Here is a 19,347-nt window from a genome sequence, read left to right as displayed (position 1 = left end):
CGACCAAGTTGGATTGTTATTACAGTGACTGTCAAAATAAAACTACCAAGTTCAGGAGAATATGAACTGGGAGTCTGGACACTACGGAGGAAACATGGTTCTGATTGGCTCTACTGAGCATGTGCAGAACTACTAGTCACTACACGGTGACCAGGACCAGGACCAGGACCAAGAGCAAAGTTTTCCTCTGGTGGTGTAAACCGCGGCCTGAGACTCCAGAACAATATTTTTCTCCTTGTCGTTCTTGTCCCATCCAGACAGGAAAACTTGACCTCTCAACACCAAAACTACTCAAAACAATGTAGTAACATGCCAGGCCTACGGGAGGCGCTGTAACGCTCCCACAGAAATACACCAGAAATGGAGAAAACACGGACCCTGAAAAAATCCTCGTCACGGAGAAATCCATCATTTGTCCTTGTTAAAGCGACGAGCACCAGCATCTTCTGCAGCACCATGTTGTTGTTCAGTGACGTCACGGCGAGGGAGGCAGGGTTAAAGCAGAGAGCCGTCACCTCTGAGCCTGGTTCTGCAGGTTTCTTCCTGTTCGAGGGAGTTTTTCCTTTCCACAGTCGCTCATGTGGATTTGTTGGGTTTCTCTCTGTTAACAGAACCTAGAAATGACTGTGTTGTTTGTGGTGATATATAAATAAAGTTGCATAAAGAGGCGGGGCCAAGACAGGATTGTTGTCAGTTATCGTGCGTCTTGTCCGTCCACACGTCAAAGCCGAGGCGGCGTTTAGAATTTCTCCACTTTGGAACCAGTTAAAAAAAATTCTATAAAATGTTTTGAGGTTGTTAAAACGCTGCGTCGTGTGGATGATCTGATAGAAACAGTGGATCCATGAAACGAGGATGTGGGGTGGGCGGGGCCCTGAGTTGGATACAGAAGATGGACGGTCATCGTTGGGAAGCACCAGGCGTTTCAAGCGTTTCTCTCCTTCACATTTTAAGAAGTTGAACCTTCCCGTCCCGGAGGCTCTGGACCGTCTTTTCTTCGAGTGAATCTCATGAAGAAAAGCGGCTCCGATGTGGGTTTTTACCCGCCAGGCGTTCCGCTGGCCGTGTTCTGAGTTTGGAGCGTCGAGGTTCGACTCGTCGGGTCTGCAGACGGCAGCAGGAGACCCTCAGCTGTCTCCGGCTTGTGTAACGGCACCCTCGGCCTCTGACCTCATGGAACATCTCTGTGGTAACTCAGGCTGAAGACACAAAGGAGACGGAGGATCACGTTCACCGCCCCCCCCAACCCCCACCCCCCCCTGACCCCCCCCTGACCCCCCCCCCCCCCCCCCCCCCCCCCCCCGAGCAGCTCAAGCTGAACTAAATATTCCCCGTCTGGACCATTAAACATCAACACTCTGTTGTGCAACTTAAAACTTTCTAAATCTGCTTCTCCTCCCGTCTGTAATCTGCTGAGTCACTGAACTCAGATCACAGAGGAGGAGGAGAGCAAAGGTCAACCATTAGACTTTGCTTTTATTTTACACTGGAGAAACTCACTGACTGACCGTTTTATTCGAGGAAATAACTCCAACAATTACCTCAATAAACCCTCTTTAGAAAGAAAGGATTTAAAACAAAGTGCGCACAACCAAACTGTGAGAGGGAGGAGCGGCATGCTGGAACATTTCACACAAGGATGAGAAACCTGGTAAACAAAGAAAAATGGGAAAAATAAAAGTTAAATAAAAATTACTGTAACTGCCCATAATAACAATAATACCTAATGCAAGATTAATATAAATAAATAATTTTTAAATTTTTAAATTTTTGAATTTTTAAATTTTTAAATTTTTAAATTTTTAAATTTTTAAATTTTTAAATTTTTAAATTTTAAAAATTTTTAAATTTTTATTTATTTATTTATTTATTTATTTATTTATTTATTTATTTATTTATTTATTTATTAACTAATTTTTATTTCGTAGTTTTATGTGTAGAATTTGTAAATTACGTTTGGGATTCAGTGTTTCTCTGAGGTTTACAATGTTTACAGACAATCTGAAACTTTAATGTTCGTTTCTCTTGGTTCTCCTTCATTCTCATGATCTAGTTTTGACCTTTCGGCCCCACATTGATCATTGATTATTTTATATTTAGTATAGTATCACATGGAATTGTTTCTCTTGAGAATTGCTCACATTTATCTTCTCACACCTCCTGATGTCCTGCGTGGCGTCGGCCACCACCTCCAGGGTGTCCAGCCCAACATCCAGGCCAACTGTGTATTACTGACACATTTACTGGGATTATTGTAGACCTGTACATTTTGTATATATATATATATATATATATCTACTGTGATATGCACTAAGGACTGCTTCATGATGAAATATATATCTTATGTTTTTGTGTCAAACATACTTATTAATCCTTCAAATGTCTCAAATATACTTTGAAATCCTTTAAATCAATAATACTGAAAATACTAGAGGTGGATGAGACGTCCTACAATCAAACTAATATATCATCTTTTCTTGTGTTCTTTCAAATTATCAAATCAAATCATTGCTCTAAAACCAAATAAATGAATAAAGGCAGAATATGTGTCACTTCCTGTGTCGACCCTTGGCGGAGGTCAGAGATCTCTGACGGCTCGAGGTTCTAATGTTTCTACTCTGAGGATGATTGTTGGTCTTTGGGAGCAGAAAGGAGGTCAGGATGAACCTTCATCCTGGGGGGGGGGGGGGGGGGGGGTGGGGGGGGGGTCACTGGGCGTCCTGGCCCCCCCGCAGACACAAACAGCTGAAGTGTGGGTCCGGCTCCAGGCCCCCGCAGAGGGAGCAGGACTCCCTGGCACCAGGCTGCAGATCGATGTGGGAGATAAGCAGCAGGAGAGGGACTCCACCCAGCAGGACCGACGGATCAACATCCTCCGAAACACAAACATCCCCGGGACCGACGCTCTGGCTGCTCCTGGAGCGCCGCTGCTCTCGGGGCGTCCAGCGGGAGAATGCGTCACATCGCTCTTCCTCTGCGATCCGTCACTTCAGCCGCCGTTATGAGAAGTTACACGAGTCATGAATCGTCCTCAGGAACAACTGGAGGGACGTTAATCACATGAATGATACAAATAGGCTCGTCCTTAATCCAAGACATTAATCTGAGACAACGTTTGGGAGAAATATTCAGATTTTTCTCCATACGCGTATCGAGCTAACGGATAGCATTTAGCATTAGCTGCTTTTAGGACGTGTGTCTGCAGCCGCTGGTACTTTATTACCTGTGGTTCTTATATCGTGTTTCTTATAGAGCATCTTCCTCCTCTAACGTCAGATTATAGAGCGTCTTCCTCCCATTAACTGATGTAACTTCAGCTAATGTTTACATTAGTAACTAGTTACTTTTCTGCTCAGTAACTCGTAATGTAACTCTACTCCTGAACACATCATGAGCATTAAACTGCATCCAGGGAGATTCAGTCATGATGAGGCCTCTCGACACGGCGAAGGCTTCGCTTTGACTCTTTCCAGATGTACATCAGTGACGTGCAGAGGTCATCGACCCCCCCCCCCCCCCCCCCCCCACCCCCACCCACCCACACACACACACACACACACACACACACACACACACACACACAACCCGACCCTCGGAGGGTTTCCGCCCTGCAGCGCCGGGGTCAAGCCTCTCGCCCCTGACATCAGTTTCGCTGAGCGTAGCGCAGGATTACAGGGAGAGCAGTGAGGTCATGTTGTAATCTGCAGATGTGAACATCTGCAGGAGGCAGGAAACATGGCGGCCCAGCGAGGCCGGGCGGCCCGCAGAGCTGCGGCTCGCCGGCCGCGAGACTTTATATAAAAAATTAAATATCTTGAATTAGGGAAGAAAATAAATAGAAAACTGCTTTAAAAAATGGCTAAAACAGCTAATTGATCACTTTTTTTTTTTAAAAAGCCTAAAAAGGAAAATGAAACCACTGAAATCCGACTTTAAAATCTTTTTAAAACTTCTGAAAATGTGAAGAAACGTTTAACATCCTGAATTGTAATTGAAACTTCATCAATGCAACATAAGATACAGTTTTTATACGTCAGAATTAATTCTGAAAATCTTTAAGCTGTGTTCACCTCCTTTTGAAATGTAAATGTGTTTCTTCGATTTGATTTGATGGAAAGTCACAAACATCTGTTTGGTCATAACACCTCTGGCATGAGATCCTTTGTCTGATTTAGTTTAATATGAAACTGAGCAGAACTTCAGTTTTGTTCTTTGATTTCATTTTGCACATTATGTTTCCAAGTGAAAACGCTGAACCTCCTCCACAACAAAATACACGACGGCGTCACACGAGACCGAAAATGTAAAAATGTTGATATTTCCATAAAAGCAAACGATCAGTACAGAAACTGAAGCCGTTGTTAATTAAACCTTCTGGTGCAAAATAAAGGAATGTCCAAAAAACTGTTGCATTCTGGGTGTTTCTTAAGACTCTCACACAGCGATAAGCCACATTCGTCACCATGGAAACCAAGAGATTCCAGGATATTTGATCCACCCCTCCACGCCGTCCGTCTGTCATGGAGGGTTAAATCACTTCATGTTGTCACAGTTTGACTCTGATGTTCACACATTCTACTATTTATGTGTGACCCCCCCCCGCGACCTTTGACCCCCCAACTGCTAACCAGGGAAATGACGTCACTGCATCATGTGACTAATCAGAGGAATTGAAAACTGAACATTTCGGACGTTTGCTGAATATCAACCGGATTAAAATGGACCAGCGTTATGATTGACCTCTGTGTGACCTTCACCTTGACCTTTGACCCAATCGCTCTCAAATGGATAAATCATCGCTGAATGTTTCATGTCATTCGGGCGAATCATTTTACCCAAAAGATTTATCAAATATATACCTACATGCAAACCGATAAATAAATAAATACATAAATACACGTGACCAAAAACGTCCCTTCGCCCAGCTTTAGTTGTTAAAGGTAATAATTCTGATTGTTTTGGTTCATTTTTAGTTTGTTTGTTCGCCCCGTGACGCTGCTGCCGTCACCATTTCTGAAAACGTGATTCATCATGAAATAAATGTTGAAAGCGGCGGGAGGAGACGCCGGTGAAAAGTCTACCAGCTTCACTTCAACCTCCGTTTGGCCTTTCTTTACCTCAGGTGTGTCTAGAAACGATTAACGATGTTATTGGTCGTGAGAAGCAGGAAGTTATCGGTTGTTTTCTTTGGAATGTGGAGGATTTGCTTGGTGTTCCGGGCGGGCTGGAGCCTCTTGCAGGCCGGCTTTGGGCCTGATGCTTGACGCCTCTGACGTAGAGTCACTTACTGTCTAATCACACTGCTTTTCTCTCTAAATTGCTCACAGTTAATCGTGTGTGTGCTCAGAACTACTTCCAGAATTTAACCTTTATTTTTAAAGAGGGTCCAGATGTTGTTTAGAAATACTAAATTGTCCATTTCCACGCTGAGTGCACTTCCTCACTGCCAGGAGGTTTGAGTGAAGCCTCTTCCAGAGCAGCGGAGTCTGCCAACGCCGCTCGATGCTGCCCCCTGCTGCTCATCTCCCGCAATATAATCTGAATTCACGGCCGCAGATTGACTAAAGTGAGGATTTACTCCACCACACTCAACCCTGGAGACAATCATTCTTTATTTCACACATTGGAATGTAATCTAGGGTTTTTACAGCTCAGCCCATTTTATAGCTTTAAATCTCCTCTTTACAATTATCCGTTTTAAAAGAAATTAAACACAGTAAAATGTTGATTACAACTATATGATGCAAATTTGCACTTCTAAAATTACCATTATGAAATTAAAATTTCCCATTTTTGAAAGTAGAAAATTTACCAAACTGAGCTCTGATATTTACCAGATTAATCAGGCATACATTTTTAATTCAGAACTACGTGATCAGTTATAAACCAAGAACCACATGAGAAGCCCTGGTCAGCCCGTTGAGAAGCTGCGACAGGTTTTACCTCTGAACTGAGACGACATTGGTGCAAAAGTCTGTCTATATTTTAACATGCACAGTTTTTAATGATATTTATGTAATAGTTGCATTAGTTTAAAAAAAAAAGTTCACTTTTGATTTATTTTTTTAATGCACAGTTTAGTATGTTGTATCATTCTTCTTTTTTATTTTTCTACTTTCTACTGATGTACTTGTGTGTTCTTGTTGTATGTGGACCTGTGTCTGCAATAAAGATTATAAATAAGCCATGAAAGTATTCACATACCATAAGTTTGGCGCCAAGCGAAGGAATATTCTGACGTCGATGTTCGGGTCACGGTCTTAAAGTGTCAAATCTACATTAACCGAGCAGTTACCAACAAAAGACCACGACATTTCTCTCGTGAAAGAAAATGTAGAATTGGAAAGTTGCCAACTGGTAAATTTCGAGCAATGAAGAGCCATTTTATAAAACTACAGCTTTTATATTTATCATTCAACATATCATCGGCTTCCGTCACCAGACAAAACTTTTGTCAACAGATTGTGAAATATTTATCATCCCTGCAGATAAAACAGCTTTTCCAGGAGTTTCATGGGACTGAACTCACTGAGCTCCTAGCGAGTACTCGGTTACACGCCACGCTCCAGATTACAGACTCAAACTGTGTCGCGGCGATAATCTCGTCTTCCACGCATCGAGCACAGAGATAATCTACCCGGAATCGCATAAAAAAACAAACCAAATCCAACAGGGTCACACATCTCCCAACGGAACGTCTTCGTCCGACCCCGGCGGGCGAAATCTGCTGCTAGCATGTTAGCATTCGCGCCTGAGTGGCCTTTTAGTGCCGCGGTTTAGCCAGATGGCTTCATCAGTCAATCCCCGCTCACAATCGAGATTAAGATTATACACACACACACACACACACACACACACACACACACACACACACACACACACACACACACACACACACACACACACACACACACACAGTAATTAAATGTTCACTTGCTAGCAGATGATGATATAACGCGAATCTGTCGCAGTCGCTGATTTACAAGCAAAGCTTAAGTTATTAAAGCGAGGCCATCGATCGCAGAAATTCCCGGTTAGAGGAGGAGCGGCGCGGATTAAAGTATTTTTACCACAAAGCCAACGTATCCACGGCGCCCATGTGAAAGGGAGCGGTGGGAGACGGAGGTGAGGGAGGGAGGGAGGGAGCGAGGGAGGACAGATTGAAGGGGATAGAAAGCCCTGCGGTCGGTTCCTCCGTCTGTCTCTTCGTCTCGCCGTCTCTGCTCGTCGGTCGCGGGGAGGCCGCCCAGCATGAGGCGGGCGCCATGGGCTTTCTGGAGAACTACCAGGAGATCGACCCCGTCACGCTGAACCTCTGCATCCTCATCGCCAGCTACGTCATCCTGCTCCTGGTCTTCCTCATATCCTGCATCATGTACGACTGCCGGGGCAAGGACCCCACCAAGGAGTACGCCCCGGACCCGCAGCCCACGCAGTCGCCCATCAGGCTGGTGGTGATGCAGAGCACGCCGACGCCGGCGGCGGGGGCCCGCTGGGACACGGCCAACATGATCACCACCTACCACGAGCCGTCGCACGCCGACTTCAAGGAGAAGAAGAGCACCATGGTCTGAGACGGCCCGGCGGACTCACTTCCTGTACATACCTCACCTCTTTCTATAAAATGTGTTTTTGTTGGGTTTTTTTACCGTTGTTTGCTTTCGGACGATGTCGGGACTCGACCTCCACGGGACCAGACTCGGCCGGTAAGAGAGTGACCGTGTGTGTGTGTGTGTGTGTGTCGGTGTCTTTAGGTGTGTGTGTGCGTGTGTGTGTGTGTGTGAAATCCCTCCTTATCTCAAGGCTCTCAAGCCAAAGCCTGCATTCTGCCCCGGAGGAAATGTCACGGCCAATAAAGCCGGCGGACTCAGGAGGGACTTTCTGTTGTGCCGAGTTGACAGGAGGTTGGATTAACGTCCGCCGACTGAAAACAGAGAAGAAACTCGCTTAACCTACAAATGACCTGTTTTAGTCTGGGACCTTCACCTCCGTTCCACCAATCTAACGACGTCGATCAGAGTCCAACAGTGACAACGATGTTCCAGCGGCTCGGTTCGCATGAAACTCCAGATTTGACTCTGCAATGAAAATGTTTGCGTTCACGTTTCTCGGCTCCCGATTGGTCAGCAGCTGGTACGGCGGTGAAGCTGGAGTCAAATTACACACTGATATTTTTCCATGTCGGTTCTTTGTATGTGGATCAAACGTGAAGCTCAGATTTCTTTACCGAGGCCCGGTTCACACCGCAACAAGTAAAAAACGGAAAACCTCCACAGCGTTTTGGGTTGACGTTTCCACGACAACGGAGCGACGAGGCATGGCTCCTAAGGTGGGACTTTTTGAAAACGCCACAATTCAATTCAATCCAATTCAGCTTTATTTATTTAGCGCCAAATACAACAAAGTCATTTCAAGGCACTCTTACGGAAAACTGCGTCTCCATGGAAACGGAGGAAAACACAACTGTTGGAAAACAGCTCCCACAGTGGAACTTTTTATAATCTTCCTCTGTAACCTCCAGATTATAAAGCATCTTCCTCCTGTAACCTCCAGATTATAGAGCATCTTCCCCTTCTAACATCCAGATTATAGAGCATCTTCCTCCTTGAACATCCAGATTATAGAGCATCTTCCTCCTTTCACATCCAGATTATAGAGCATCTCCCTCCTGTAACAACATCCAGATTATAGAGCTTCTTTCAGCCAAACTCACAAAAACAGGCCTGATTTTTCAATTTTTAATCTTTCAAATTACGGCAAGAATTTGTACTATTTCCTTTTCTTGATCATCAAAATAATGGACTATTTTTTACATCAAGAAGAAAAGCGATTGAAGAAGAGCAGAGCAGTAAAATAAAACGACAAAGAAGTTGGAAAAATTTGGTTGGAAGTTTTAAAACCTTGAAAGTCTCTGGCGGATCTTCTCCACTCTGAACTCGTTCTGTCTAATCCAGTGACTCTGAATCGTTTCAGGTTCAAGAGGAACAGCGTTGTAGTTTTCATGATTGACCACTAGTTGGTGCTGTTGTGTGTTTTTGTAACGAAAGCACACACACACACATGAAGCAGAGGACAATGAGCTCTAAACATTAACCCTGGGAGACATTCTAGTGGACAGACCACCAAGATGGATGGTTATTACGGTGACTATCAAAATAAAATGAGCAAGTCCAGGAGAATATGTACGGGGAGTCATGACACCACGGAGGAAACTTTGTTCTGATTGGCTCTACTGAGCATGTGCAGAACTATTAGTCACTCCGGCCATGGTCACATGACCAGACGTTGTCTACACCGCGACAGACCCCAAGCATTTTCGAAAAGTTGCCCCTTGGGAGCCGTTTCCAGAAATGTGTGTTTTCAGTGGTTTTGTGTACCGTTGTCTGTAAACCGACATGAAACTTTTCTGAAACAAAAACTATTCATTATCTTTTGACACGTTATGTAAAGGCAGCCTGAGACCGTCTGTGTCTCTGATGGACGACTCACCTGTCCAGGTGAACCTGCCTTCACACTCAGATAGAAACTGATCGATGATCATCAACTTTAAACCCTCTCTTTTTCTCTGGTTCAGATAGTTGGTCATGTGACCGACTGACCACTGAGGTCGCCGCCGCCGCCGCCGCCGCCGCCGCCAGCCTGTTTGATCTTTCAGCAGTTTCCCGTGTTGACGTCCAAGACGGGAACAGAAATAGCTTCTAAACACTGAAGAGTCTAAATGAAGCTCTAATCCTGCCGCTTCGCAGAAAACCGGCAATAAATGGATCTCATTCACAAACAGGCCCAGAGCTTCACTCCTAAAGTCCTAAAGGTGGTAAACATAGTATGTAAATCACGGTATTTAAAAAAGACAAGCAGCTTGTTCGTAGAAATTCAGTTAATCATTATGTGAAGGTATGACACAGTGAACGGAAGACTTACAGTCTGTCCCTGAGTTAATGTTTCTGAGAGGATGAAGGAACACTGATGAACCCTTCTGGGGGGGTCCTTGTCCATTTCCCTGGTAGAGGTCAGTAGGGTCGTCAGTGGGGTCATCAGTAGGGTCGTCAGTAGGATCGTCAGTAGGGTCGTCAGTAGGATCGTCAGTATGGAAGTCAGTGGCGTCATCAGTAGAGTCGTCAGTAGGGTCGTCAGTAGGATCGTCAGTAGGGTCGTCAGTAGGGTGGTCAGTAGGGTCGTCAGTAGGGTAGCCAGTATGGAAGTCAGTAGCATCATCAGTAGGATCGTCAGTAGGGTCGTCAGTAGGATCGTCAGTAGGATCGTCAGTATGGAAGTCAGTAGGGTCGTCAGTAGGGTTGTCCGTAGGATCGTCAGTATGGAAGTCAGTAGCATCATCAGTAGGATCGTCAGTAGGGTCGTCAGTAGGGTCGTCAGTAGGGTGGTCAGTAGGATCATGAGTAGGGTTGTCAGAAACTTCCCGGTGGTTCCTGGGGAGTGTAAGATTCTTGGCTATCGCGGGTCTGTCTGGTTGATGTCGGGTTCTGGACCTTCGGACTGGCAGACTGGGTTGTTTGTGTTCAATCATTGAGGGCATCACACTTTGTTCTGACACGAGCCTGACGGATTGTCCAGCGTCAGATACCAGAAGAACAATACAGATTCTGTCCTGGAACAATGAACTCCACGTGAAAACGTGTCCTCCGAGACGTGTTGTGGGAGGAGCTTAGGGAGTCTAGGGTACTGGAACCGCAGCAGCGGGCGATCTAGTCTTTGTACTGCTGGTTTCAGAGCTGCGTCCAAATATTGGGCATTAAATCGGACTTGTTCAAGGTAGTCGTCGTCCCCCCCCCCCAAGGCATCAGGTCTGGGGGCCTGGAGGCATCATGGCTATTTGGCTATAAACTGTTTACCATCGATACTCAATAACGGCTTCAAGTGTGAGAAACATGACAATGAGGTTATTTGCTGGTGTCAGAGGGGGAGTGTGGTTATGGTCTCTGCCCTCCAAGGTGATTTCCGCCAGGCTGCTTCAGGATACAGCCTCTGAACTCTGCATGAAACAGTAAACCAATTACAAAGCTGTTTAACCCCGTGTCACGTGTGGACACACAAAGCGTCTTTATTCCCAGGGCACTCCCACCTTTATGTGTCTGACCTACGAGACCAGAGGAAGATGCTCCACTGAACGCACTCGTCCACTAATCCTGGGAAACTTTCCCACTTCCCAGTTGGAATCAGTCACAGTCTGAAAAGTGAAAATGTAGCCTTGATAAATGTAAACGAAAACATCCCAAACGTCTGAAAGCCGAAGACTCGATGTCACCGAGACGTTTGTGTTTCTTTAGCGCAACGTCTCCTGGAACTTTTAACTTTATTAGTGAGCATCAGGAGACACAGTGAAGGTCAAGTTATACAAGACTGTCAAAGGTCATCCATCCATCCATCCATCCATCCATCCCTCCATCCATCCATCCATCCATCCATCCATCCATCCATCCATCCATCCATCCATCCATCCATCCATCCATCCATCCCTCCATCCATCCCTCCATCCCTCTATCCCTCCATCCATCCCTCCCTCCCTCCCTCCCTCCCTCCCTCCCTCCCTCCCTCCCTCCCTCCCACCAAGCATCCAACCACTCACCCATCCATTGCTCCCTTCCTCCCCTCCTTCCAACCAACAATGCATCCATTCATTCATCCATCCCTCCATCCCTCCATCCCTCCATCCCTCCATCCATCCCTCCCTACCTCCCTACCTCCCTCCCTCCCTCCCTCCCTCCCTCCCTCCCTCCATCCATCCCTCCCTCCCTCCCTCCCTCCCTCCCTCCCTCCCTCCATCCCTCCCACCAAGCATCCAACCACTCACCCATCCATTGCTCCCTTCCTCCCCTCCTTCCAACCAACAATGCATCCATTCATTCATTCATACATCCACCCACCAACCACTCATCAATCCAGCCAACCTGATGTTCTCCTGATGTTCTCCTGATGTTCTCATGACGTTTAACCAATTAAAAGCCAGCATGGACGATCTGGACCAATCTGATTCGCCACCACAAAGCCTGGTTTACCTTCCTGAAACCATCGCACTATTAGAAAACATGTGATGATGTTTTCTTTCTGAGGACAGAAGAGCTTGAACTTCATTAAGCCAGAGGATTTCACTCTTACATAAACACACTGTGAAATAAGAGCACTGATCAAGTTACTGCTGTTATGTAACTGTGGCACTGTTTAACTGTATCGCCGCCTGCTGCAACACACACACACACACACACACACACACACACACACACACACACACACACACACACACACACACACACACACACACACACGTATCCTCATCTGATGCAAATTCCTGCAAAAATATATTTTAAGAAAAAAGTGAAATGAGACCAGATTTAATTATATAATTTGAATTTAAAATTCCATGAAATATAATTCTGATTTAATTCTAACAAATTCTCTAACAAACAAATTAAGTGGACTAGGTTTATCCATCAATCTATGGCGCTTAATCGCGTTCAGGTTATTTATTTATCTGCTGTTCATTCATGTGGACAAAAACAACAACAAACCAATTAAAACAAAGAATATCATTAACATTATCCTTGATATTAAAGACGGCATTCTTTTCTATCTATTTACATAGCTTCACATTTATGTTTTTTCTTTACTTTATTTCTATATTATTTTTTAAATTTATTATGGCCAAGAATAATTAAATAACTCCACATTTATCATTTTGTTCATTTATCTCTAAATACAAAGTTTTAAACATAAACCTGAAAATAATATGATTTTGAGTTATTACCTTGGATATTTAATTTCATGGCCAAACATAATTAACTTTCCTTTTACCTTTGTTCATTTATTTGTTAAAACAATAAAGAAATAAATACATTTACAAATAAATAAGTAAATAAAGCAATTTGAATGAAAATAATGCATTGATTTTTGGGATTCATTTATTTTAAAAATGCACAAATTATTGTTTATTTATAAAAACACCATAAGAAGTTAATTATTATCATAGTATATTAAAAACTTCATCTGTATTCATTCATTTGTTTCCAATAAACTAATGGTTGCCGCCCTCTCATAAAATCCCGCCCACTTCGTGTCTAATTGGTTAGTGTGCCGGATTCCTCGCTTGTCATTGGTTGGTGTGCCGGTTTCCTCGCTGCTGATTGGCTGAGCCCACTCTCCGTCACAGTCTGACCACCGGTTGTACCCGGAGCGGCTCAGCGGGGAGCAGCGACTCTCTTCCCGGGCAGAGCTTCCCCCATCTCCCCTCCCTTCACCGCCTGCTCTTGGGGCTCGTCTCGGTTCGTCCCGCTGCTCATGGATGTTCTGTAGCTTTGGCGGTAGCAGCGTGTCAGTATTCGTCCAGAATGGTGTTAAGAAAGAGACTAAAACGAGGCGTTGTGGCGGAAGTTGGCTCACGGAGAGCTAATGCGAGCTAATGCTAATGCTAGGCGTTGTTTCGCTTTTGCCACTTTAGACATTTTTATAGTTTTTTTTTATTTTTTGGAGTTTTGGTTGTTTTTTTTGCTGTGTGTGGTGAAAATCCTGTGAAATGAAGCGAATGTTTTATTGTGTCAGGCTAACTGGTTAAACAACAATATTAAATGAAGTCTTCTACAAAGATAATAAACCTGGTTGGTTCCCACGAAAAACAGCCTTTTCTCTCCGTGTGCAACATCTAATGTGTACAACTGTTGATTAAACTACAATAATCAGGCTCGTCCAGAAGATATTAAGTAGTTAAAATGATGACTTCAGTAAGAGAAAATGAGATTTGGTTTTAATTAGTTAGTAATAACTACTAAATGATTCACAGAATGAAAACATCCCGGATATTATGGAGCAAAAGTAAATCTATAGCTAAGGAACACGTCAGGAAACTTTTTTTATCTTATCTGTTACCATATAAAAGTGACTTTTTAGATTTGATAAACCTTTATTAGTCCCACTAGTGAACATCGCAGCGTGATAAACACGTCATAGTGAAGCCAACAGGTTTCAGGTGGTTTTGTATTTGTAATTATTTAAAATTTAGATTCTGTACTGAACCTTCACTTTTGTTTTGTTGGTCTGAATCGATATATTGACTATAAGTAACTGACAGTTTTAAATATTATTACGTAATGTAGTGATATTTTTCTGCAGGTTTCAGATTTGAGGCTTTCTGGAATCAAATATCAGAGAACGTCTCCACCGTGAGTATAAAGACGATCCGCGACGACGTTGAGTATTTGTCTTTCTGTGTTTCAGGTTCATGAACCGACGAGCCTCCGCTAACTGCCGATACCAGCCCACCCGCTACGAGCACGCCGCTAACTGCTACACTCACGCCGTGAGTCTTTCCTCCATACTCTCAGTTCGGCACCGAGGGTCCGTCTACTGAGCGCGTGCAGAACGAGTAGTGACTGCGTCCGTGGCGACAAGGGGCTGTATTATTATTATTATTATTATTATTATTGTTTGTTTATTTCCGAACATGTACAAAAAAAAAGAAACAAACACAATAAGTAAAAAAAGAGAAACTCCCACTCCAAACGCACTCTAAAAGAAAAACATCAAAATAAGTAAAAATATATATTTTTTGAATTTTGCTTTACTTATTTTGATGTTTTTACTTGTTTCTTTTTTTTTTTACATTTTCTAAATAAAATTCATTCATAAAAATTCTTTCATTCAGTTTATTTCAATAACTCCGCCTCCCTCTCCGTGATGTCACTTAGCAACAACAACATGGCCGACCACCTCCACCAGGTGGCGCCGCAGAAGCAGCCGATGTTCGTCACTTTAATAAGGACAACATGCTGGATTTGTCCATTTCTCTCCTCTTTCATGCTCCGTGTCTTCTTCTGCGTTTTTTCTGTGGCGGCGTTAGAGCACCACCTGCAGGTCTGGCATATGTATTACATCGTTTTGAGTAGCTTCCATGTTGTTGTTTTGGACGGGAAACGTTTTACGAGTGGGAGACGGGCAGAGAGCGGACGGTTTTGTCCGCTGTGGCCGGCGGCTGAGTGTGACCTCGACCTCTGACCCTGCAGCTCCTCATCGTTCCGGCCATCGTGGGAATGACGCTGCTGCACCGACTGTCAGACAACCGCTGGGAGAAGATCACGGCCTGGGTGTACGGCGTCGGGCTGTGCGCTCTGTTCCTGGTGTCCACCGTGTTCCACATCATCACCTGGAAGAAGAGCCACATGAGGTGAGGCGGGGGGGCGGAGCCATGTCGGCGTGAAACTTCACCTAAACACAAAAACACGACTGTGGAGCAAACGAGTCCTTGACGACGTTTCTCAGTTGAAGCTGTGTGTTTCAGGTCGGTGGAGCAGTGTTTCCACATGTGTGACCGAGTCGTCATCTACTTCTTCATCGCCGCCTCGTACACGCCGTGGTGAGACCCCCCCACCACCACCACCACCACCACCCCCGCAACAGGTTTGACCTCCGCAGGCGTGATTCCTCCCGTGCTAACGCCTCGCCTTCCTCAGGTTGAACCTCCGCGAGCTCGGCCCTCTGGCTGCTCACATGCGCTGGTTCGTGTGGCTCATGGCCGCCGCTGGAACCATCTACGTCTTCAACTACCACGAGAAGTGAGTGACGTTTGATGGCGCTTTCATCCAAGCTAATGCTAATGGCGCTAACACTGCTCACTGCCGCCCCCTGCAGGTACAAGGTGGTGGAGCTGGCCTTCTACCTGACGATGGGCTTCTTTCCTGCTCTCGTCGTCGCGTCCATGGTGAGTTCGCGGGCGCCTCGGGTCCGGAAGCTCCGACTGGCCGAACCGCCGCCGGCTAGCATTCCGTTGGTCCGTCTCTCATCGCCGCCTGTCCTCCGTCTTTCAGAGCAACACCGACGGCCTCCGGGAGCTGGCGTGCGGCGGCCTCATCTACTGCCTCGGCGTCTTCTTCTTCAAGAGCGACGGCGTCATCCCGTTCGCCCACGCCATCTGGCACGTCTTCGTGGCGCTCGCCGCCGCCGTGCACTACTACGCCATCTGGAAGTATCTCTACAAGAGTCCTGGCACCGACCCGTAACCGCCCCCCCCCCCTCCCCCGCCGGGGCTGCAACTACAGCCGCAAAGTTTACAATTACAAAAGACATGAATTGTTTACTGTTTTCTACGGAGGAGAAGAGTTTTCAGGAAATCTTTCAGATATTTTCTACTAATCCGAGGCAGTTTGACTTTTTCTGCTCATTTCTGAGAATTTTGAAAGAAAATGTGAACTTTTAACAGTTTTTTCCTTTTTTTAAAAAAAAAATCACATTCCACTTGGAGAGGATCGATCAGCGCCGAAAAATCATCGTTAAAAAAGTTCAAGAAGTTTCTCCTTCTTCTTTTGAACTAAAAGACGCCAAAGTTTAAAACCTGAACTTTGCCAAAGAAACGAGGCTAAAAAAGTTTGTCCTGCGGACGGAGTCGACGATCTCTACCAGAAAACGTGTGACGTTTCCATGGAAACCTTTTTGCAATAGTACAATTACAACCCACCTCCTCAAGTACTTCTTCTTTTTTTTTTTTTTTTTTGGTCCTTAGTTTTCAGCTGTTGGCGCCCCCTGCTGATGGGATGGAAACATTTCAGAGTCCAGAGTGGACAGCCGCAGAACGGACTTGGAATTAAAAAAAGAAAAATCAACAAATAAAAGGAAATCAAGTTTTTGATAAAGTTCATATTTAAAATCTTCAATCAGAAAAACAAAAAAATAAAAGATTCAACAAAATTTATTCATTAGAAAAAAAATTCTCTGCAGCTTTTAAAAAGAAAAGTTTTCCTTTTTTTCTCCAGAAGTTTATTTTATTTGTTTTTGGTATTTTGATTTCACTTGTTTAAAACGGATTAGGTATTTTGATTTCACTTGTTTAAAACGGATTAATCTGCTCTCATTTAATCTGATTTTTGTTTGACTTGGAAATATTTACAGCATAAACTTAGATTTATTTTTTCATAAAATCAGATAATTAAATACATTTTATTTAAAAACTAACTTAGAAAAAGAACATTTGTTGTGAAATCATAAATTAAAAATAATTTTCTTTGCCTTAATTCTGACTTTCTTAGGGATGAAATGTTTGTATTCAATTTAGAAAAAATTTGTCTTTTTCCCGTCAGAAAAATAAACTTTTCAAGAAACGATTCCAGATGATGCAACTTGAATTCTTTGATTAATCTTCAAAATCATTAACAAAAGAAAAAGTAATATAGTAAAACAGCATTTTGTGTTGAAATTATCCGAATTATAGAAACTAAAGACGAGTGAAATCTTCCCGAATGCGTTTCTATCTAAATTTATTTGGTTAATTTGAAGAAAAATAAAATCTGTTGTTTGTGTTAGAAAAGAAATTAAAACAATAAAAAAAATACAGTATTTTTCTGAGAAATTTATTATTTCAGAAAAGAATTGAGAATGTGAACGTGGTGGGTCTCTGAGGTTTTTTTTTTTCATTTAAAATTTAAATACAAAAAAAAAAAAAAGAATAATTTCCTGGTGTGCTTTGACTTTATTTCCGTTTTCGTTTTGTAAAACTTTGATTTTCTGGCCGTCGGCGAAGAATAAAAATCTACTGGTTGTTTTCTTGGTGCTGCAGAAATCGTCTGGATCATTTCACCTTCAGAACGTGACAGTAAAGACCATAATTCCTCTTCGTTCTCTCAATAATCTCTAATCCAGAGACACAGAAAACTCAAAATAATCCTGAAAATATTTTAATAATATACTAAGGTTGAACTGAACAGTGTGTGTGTGTGTGTGTGTGTGTGTGTGTGTGTGTGTGTGTGTGTGTGTGTGTGTGTGTGTGTGTGTGTGTGTGTGTGTGTGTGTGTGTGTGTGTGTGTGTGTGTGTGTGTGTGTGTGTGTGTGTGTGTGTGTGCAGTGCATCCCAGCGTGTGTCCATTGTGCCCTCTAGTGGTCAGATTAATGTACGACAGCTGGATTGAAACCACCGGACTATTTTATTTTATGACACTGAAGGAACATAAAATATATTTGCACACAGTAGAAAATAAAGAGAAACACTTTGAATGTGATTAAACATTAATTCACAAAAAGTTGTGTAACTGACAGAAGAGTCCAAAGACGTTAACGTTAGAAAATATTTCATTTCCAAGAATGTCTTTCTCTAATATTCAATAAATAATTTGAAACAGAATAATCCTTGGAAGCCACGGAACAAATCTGATTAAGGAGCCGTGGTGGCCGAGAGGTTAGAGGTCAATTTGGGAGGAGAAGTCCGATATTTTCACAGTAAAACGTTCATAATGTTAAATGTTGACAAAAGCTAGTCCGACTCAGCACTGCCACTCAGTGGACACATGTGACATTACAGGAAACACGACGTAAACAAACACCATCAAATATCAATCAAATACCTCATTACTAGGAGCAGCTGATGCCACAGAGCAACAGATACCACAGAGCGACCGACGCCACAGAGCAACAGACACCACAGAGAGACTGACCAACACCACAGAGCGACCGACGCCACAGAGCAACAGACACCACAGAGAGACTGACCAACACCACAGAGCGACCGACGCCACAGAGCAACAGACACCACAGAGCGACTGACCAACGCCACAGAGCGACTGACACCACCGAGCAACAGACACCACAGAGCGACTGACCAACGCCACAGAGCAACAGACACCACAGAGCGACTGACCAACGCCACAGAGCGTCCGACGCCAAAGAGCATCAGACACCACAGAGCGACTGACTAACACCAAAATTACAAGAGATTATAGTTTTATGACGAAGACGCTGTTCGGACTTCCGTAAACTGTTAAAACTATGAAGCAGGACTTTAGAGGCTGAATGCTGCCACCACATGGATGAAAGTAGAACTGCAACATTTAAGATTTTAAAGTCTGCTTTTGTATTTAATTGATTTGATATATGGCATATGATGTACGTAAAATATTTTCCCAGAGTTTAATCCTTGTATTGAATTTTTTTTTAATAATTTAACCTCTTTTCCTTTTCTTTTTCTCCAGAAGTATAAAAACTTTGTAGGTAATTTTGTTTGGCCGTTTTTTACATGTTTTCTGGAGTTCAGTTTTAAAAGCTTGTGCTTGTTTATTTATTTCCATAATCTGATCAAATGCCTCGTAGGTAAACTTCTGATTTAATCGTGTTTATTACAGGACGAACTCAGCAGTGCCACAACTGGACACAAAGAGGTATTACAAGACAAGAAATCGATACAGAACCAGAAGAACTTCATAATAATAATTAATCTGTGTTCAGTTTCATTTATGACTCCATCAAAAGTGGGATAATTATTAATTTATATACTTAATATCTATTTTCCATCAAGAGTGGCTGGAACATTAGTTGAGTAATTTTTCTTCAAGTAACTGACAAGAAAAGTAAGAAAGAGTCATC

The 19,347-nt window shown here is 43.5% G+C and overlaps 2 protein-coding genes across 3 annotated transcripts; both read left to right on the top strand.

Moving 5' to 3' along the window:
- The first annotated feature begins 7,114 nt into the window (after positions 1–7,114).
- Positions 7,115–17,549, top strand: mmd (monocyte to macrophage differentiation-associated). 2 transcript variants are annotated; one of them, XM_080487455.1, is made up of 8 exons: positions 7,115–7,706; positions 14,224–14,305; positions 15,009–15,169; positions 15,284–15,358; positions 15,456–15,557; positions 15,634–15,703; positions 15,810–16,773; positions 16,807–17,549. In XM_080487455.1, exons 1-7 carry the CDS (start codon positions 7,669–7,671, stop codon positions 15,999–16,001), a joined length of 720 nt encoding a protein of 239 aa, XP_080343581.1. In that variant the 5' UTR covers positions 7,115–7,668; the 3' UTR covers positions 16,002–16,773; positions 16,807–17,549. The 2 variants fall into 2 exon arrangements, with proteins under 2 accessions (XP_080343581.1, XP_080343582.1); XM_080487456.1 differs by lacking the exon at positions 7,115–7,706 and adding an exon at positions 13,173–13,544.
- LOC308124466 (small integral membrane protein 36-like) lies at positions 7,266–7,574 on the top strand (the record flags this gene model as incomplete). The annotated part of the gene is made up of 1 exon (XM_080487460.1): positions 7,266–7,574. One exon carries the CDS (start codon positions 7,266–7,268, stop codon positions 7,572–7,574), a length of 309 nt encoding a protein of 102 aa, XP_080343586.1.
- Positions 17,550–19,347: the final 1,798 nt, after the last annotated feature.

The sequence above is a fragment of the Lipophrys pholis genome (assembly GCF_963383615.2).
Source record: "Lipophrys pholis genome assembly, chromosome: 19".
Lineage (NCBI taxonomy): Eukaryota > Metazoa > Chordata > Actinopteri > Blenniiformes > Blenniidae > Lipophrys > Lipophrys pholis.
This window is presented reverse-complemented; position numbering and strand designations above follow the sequence as displayed.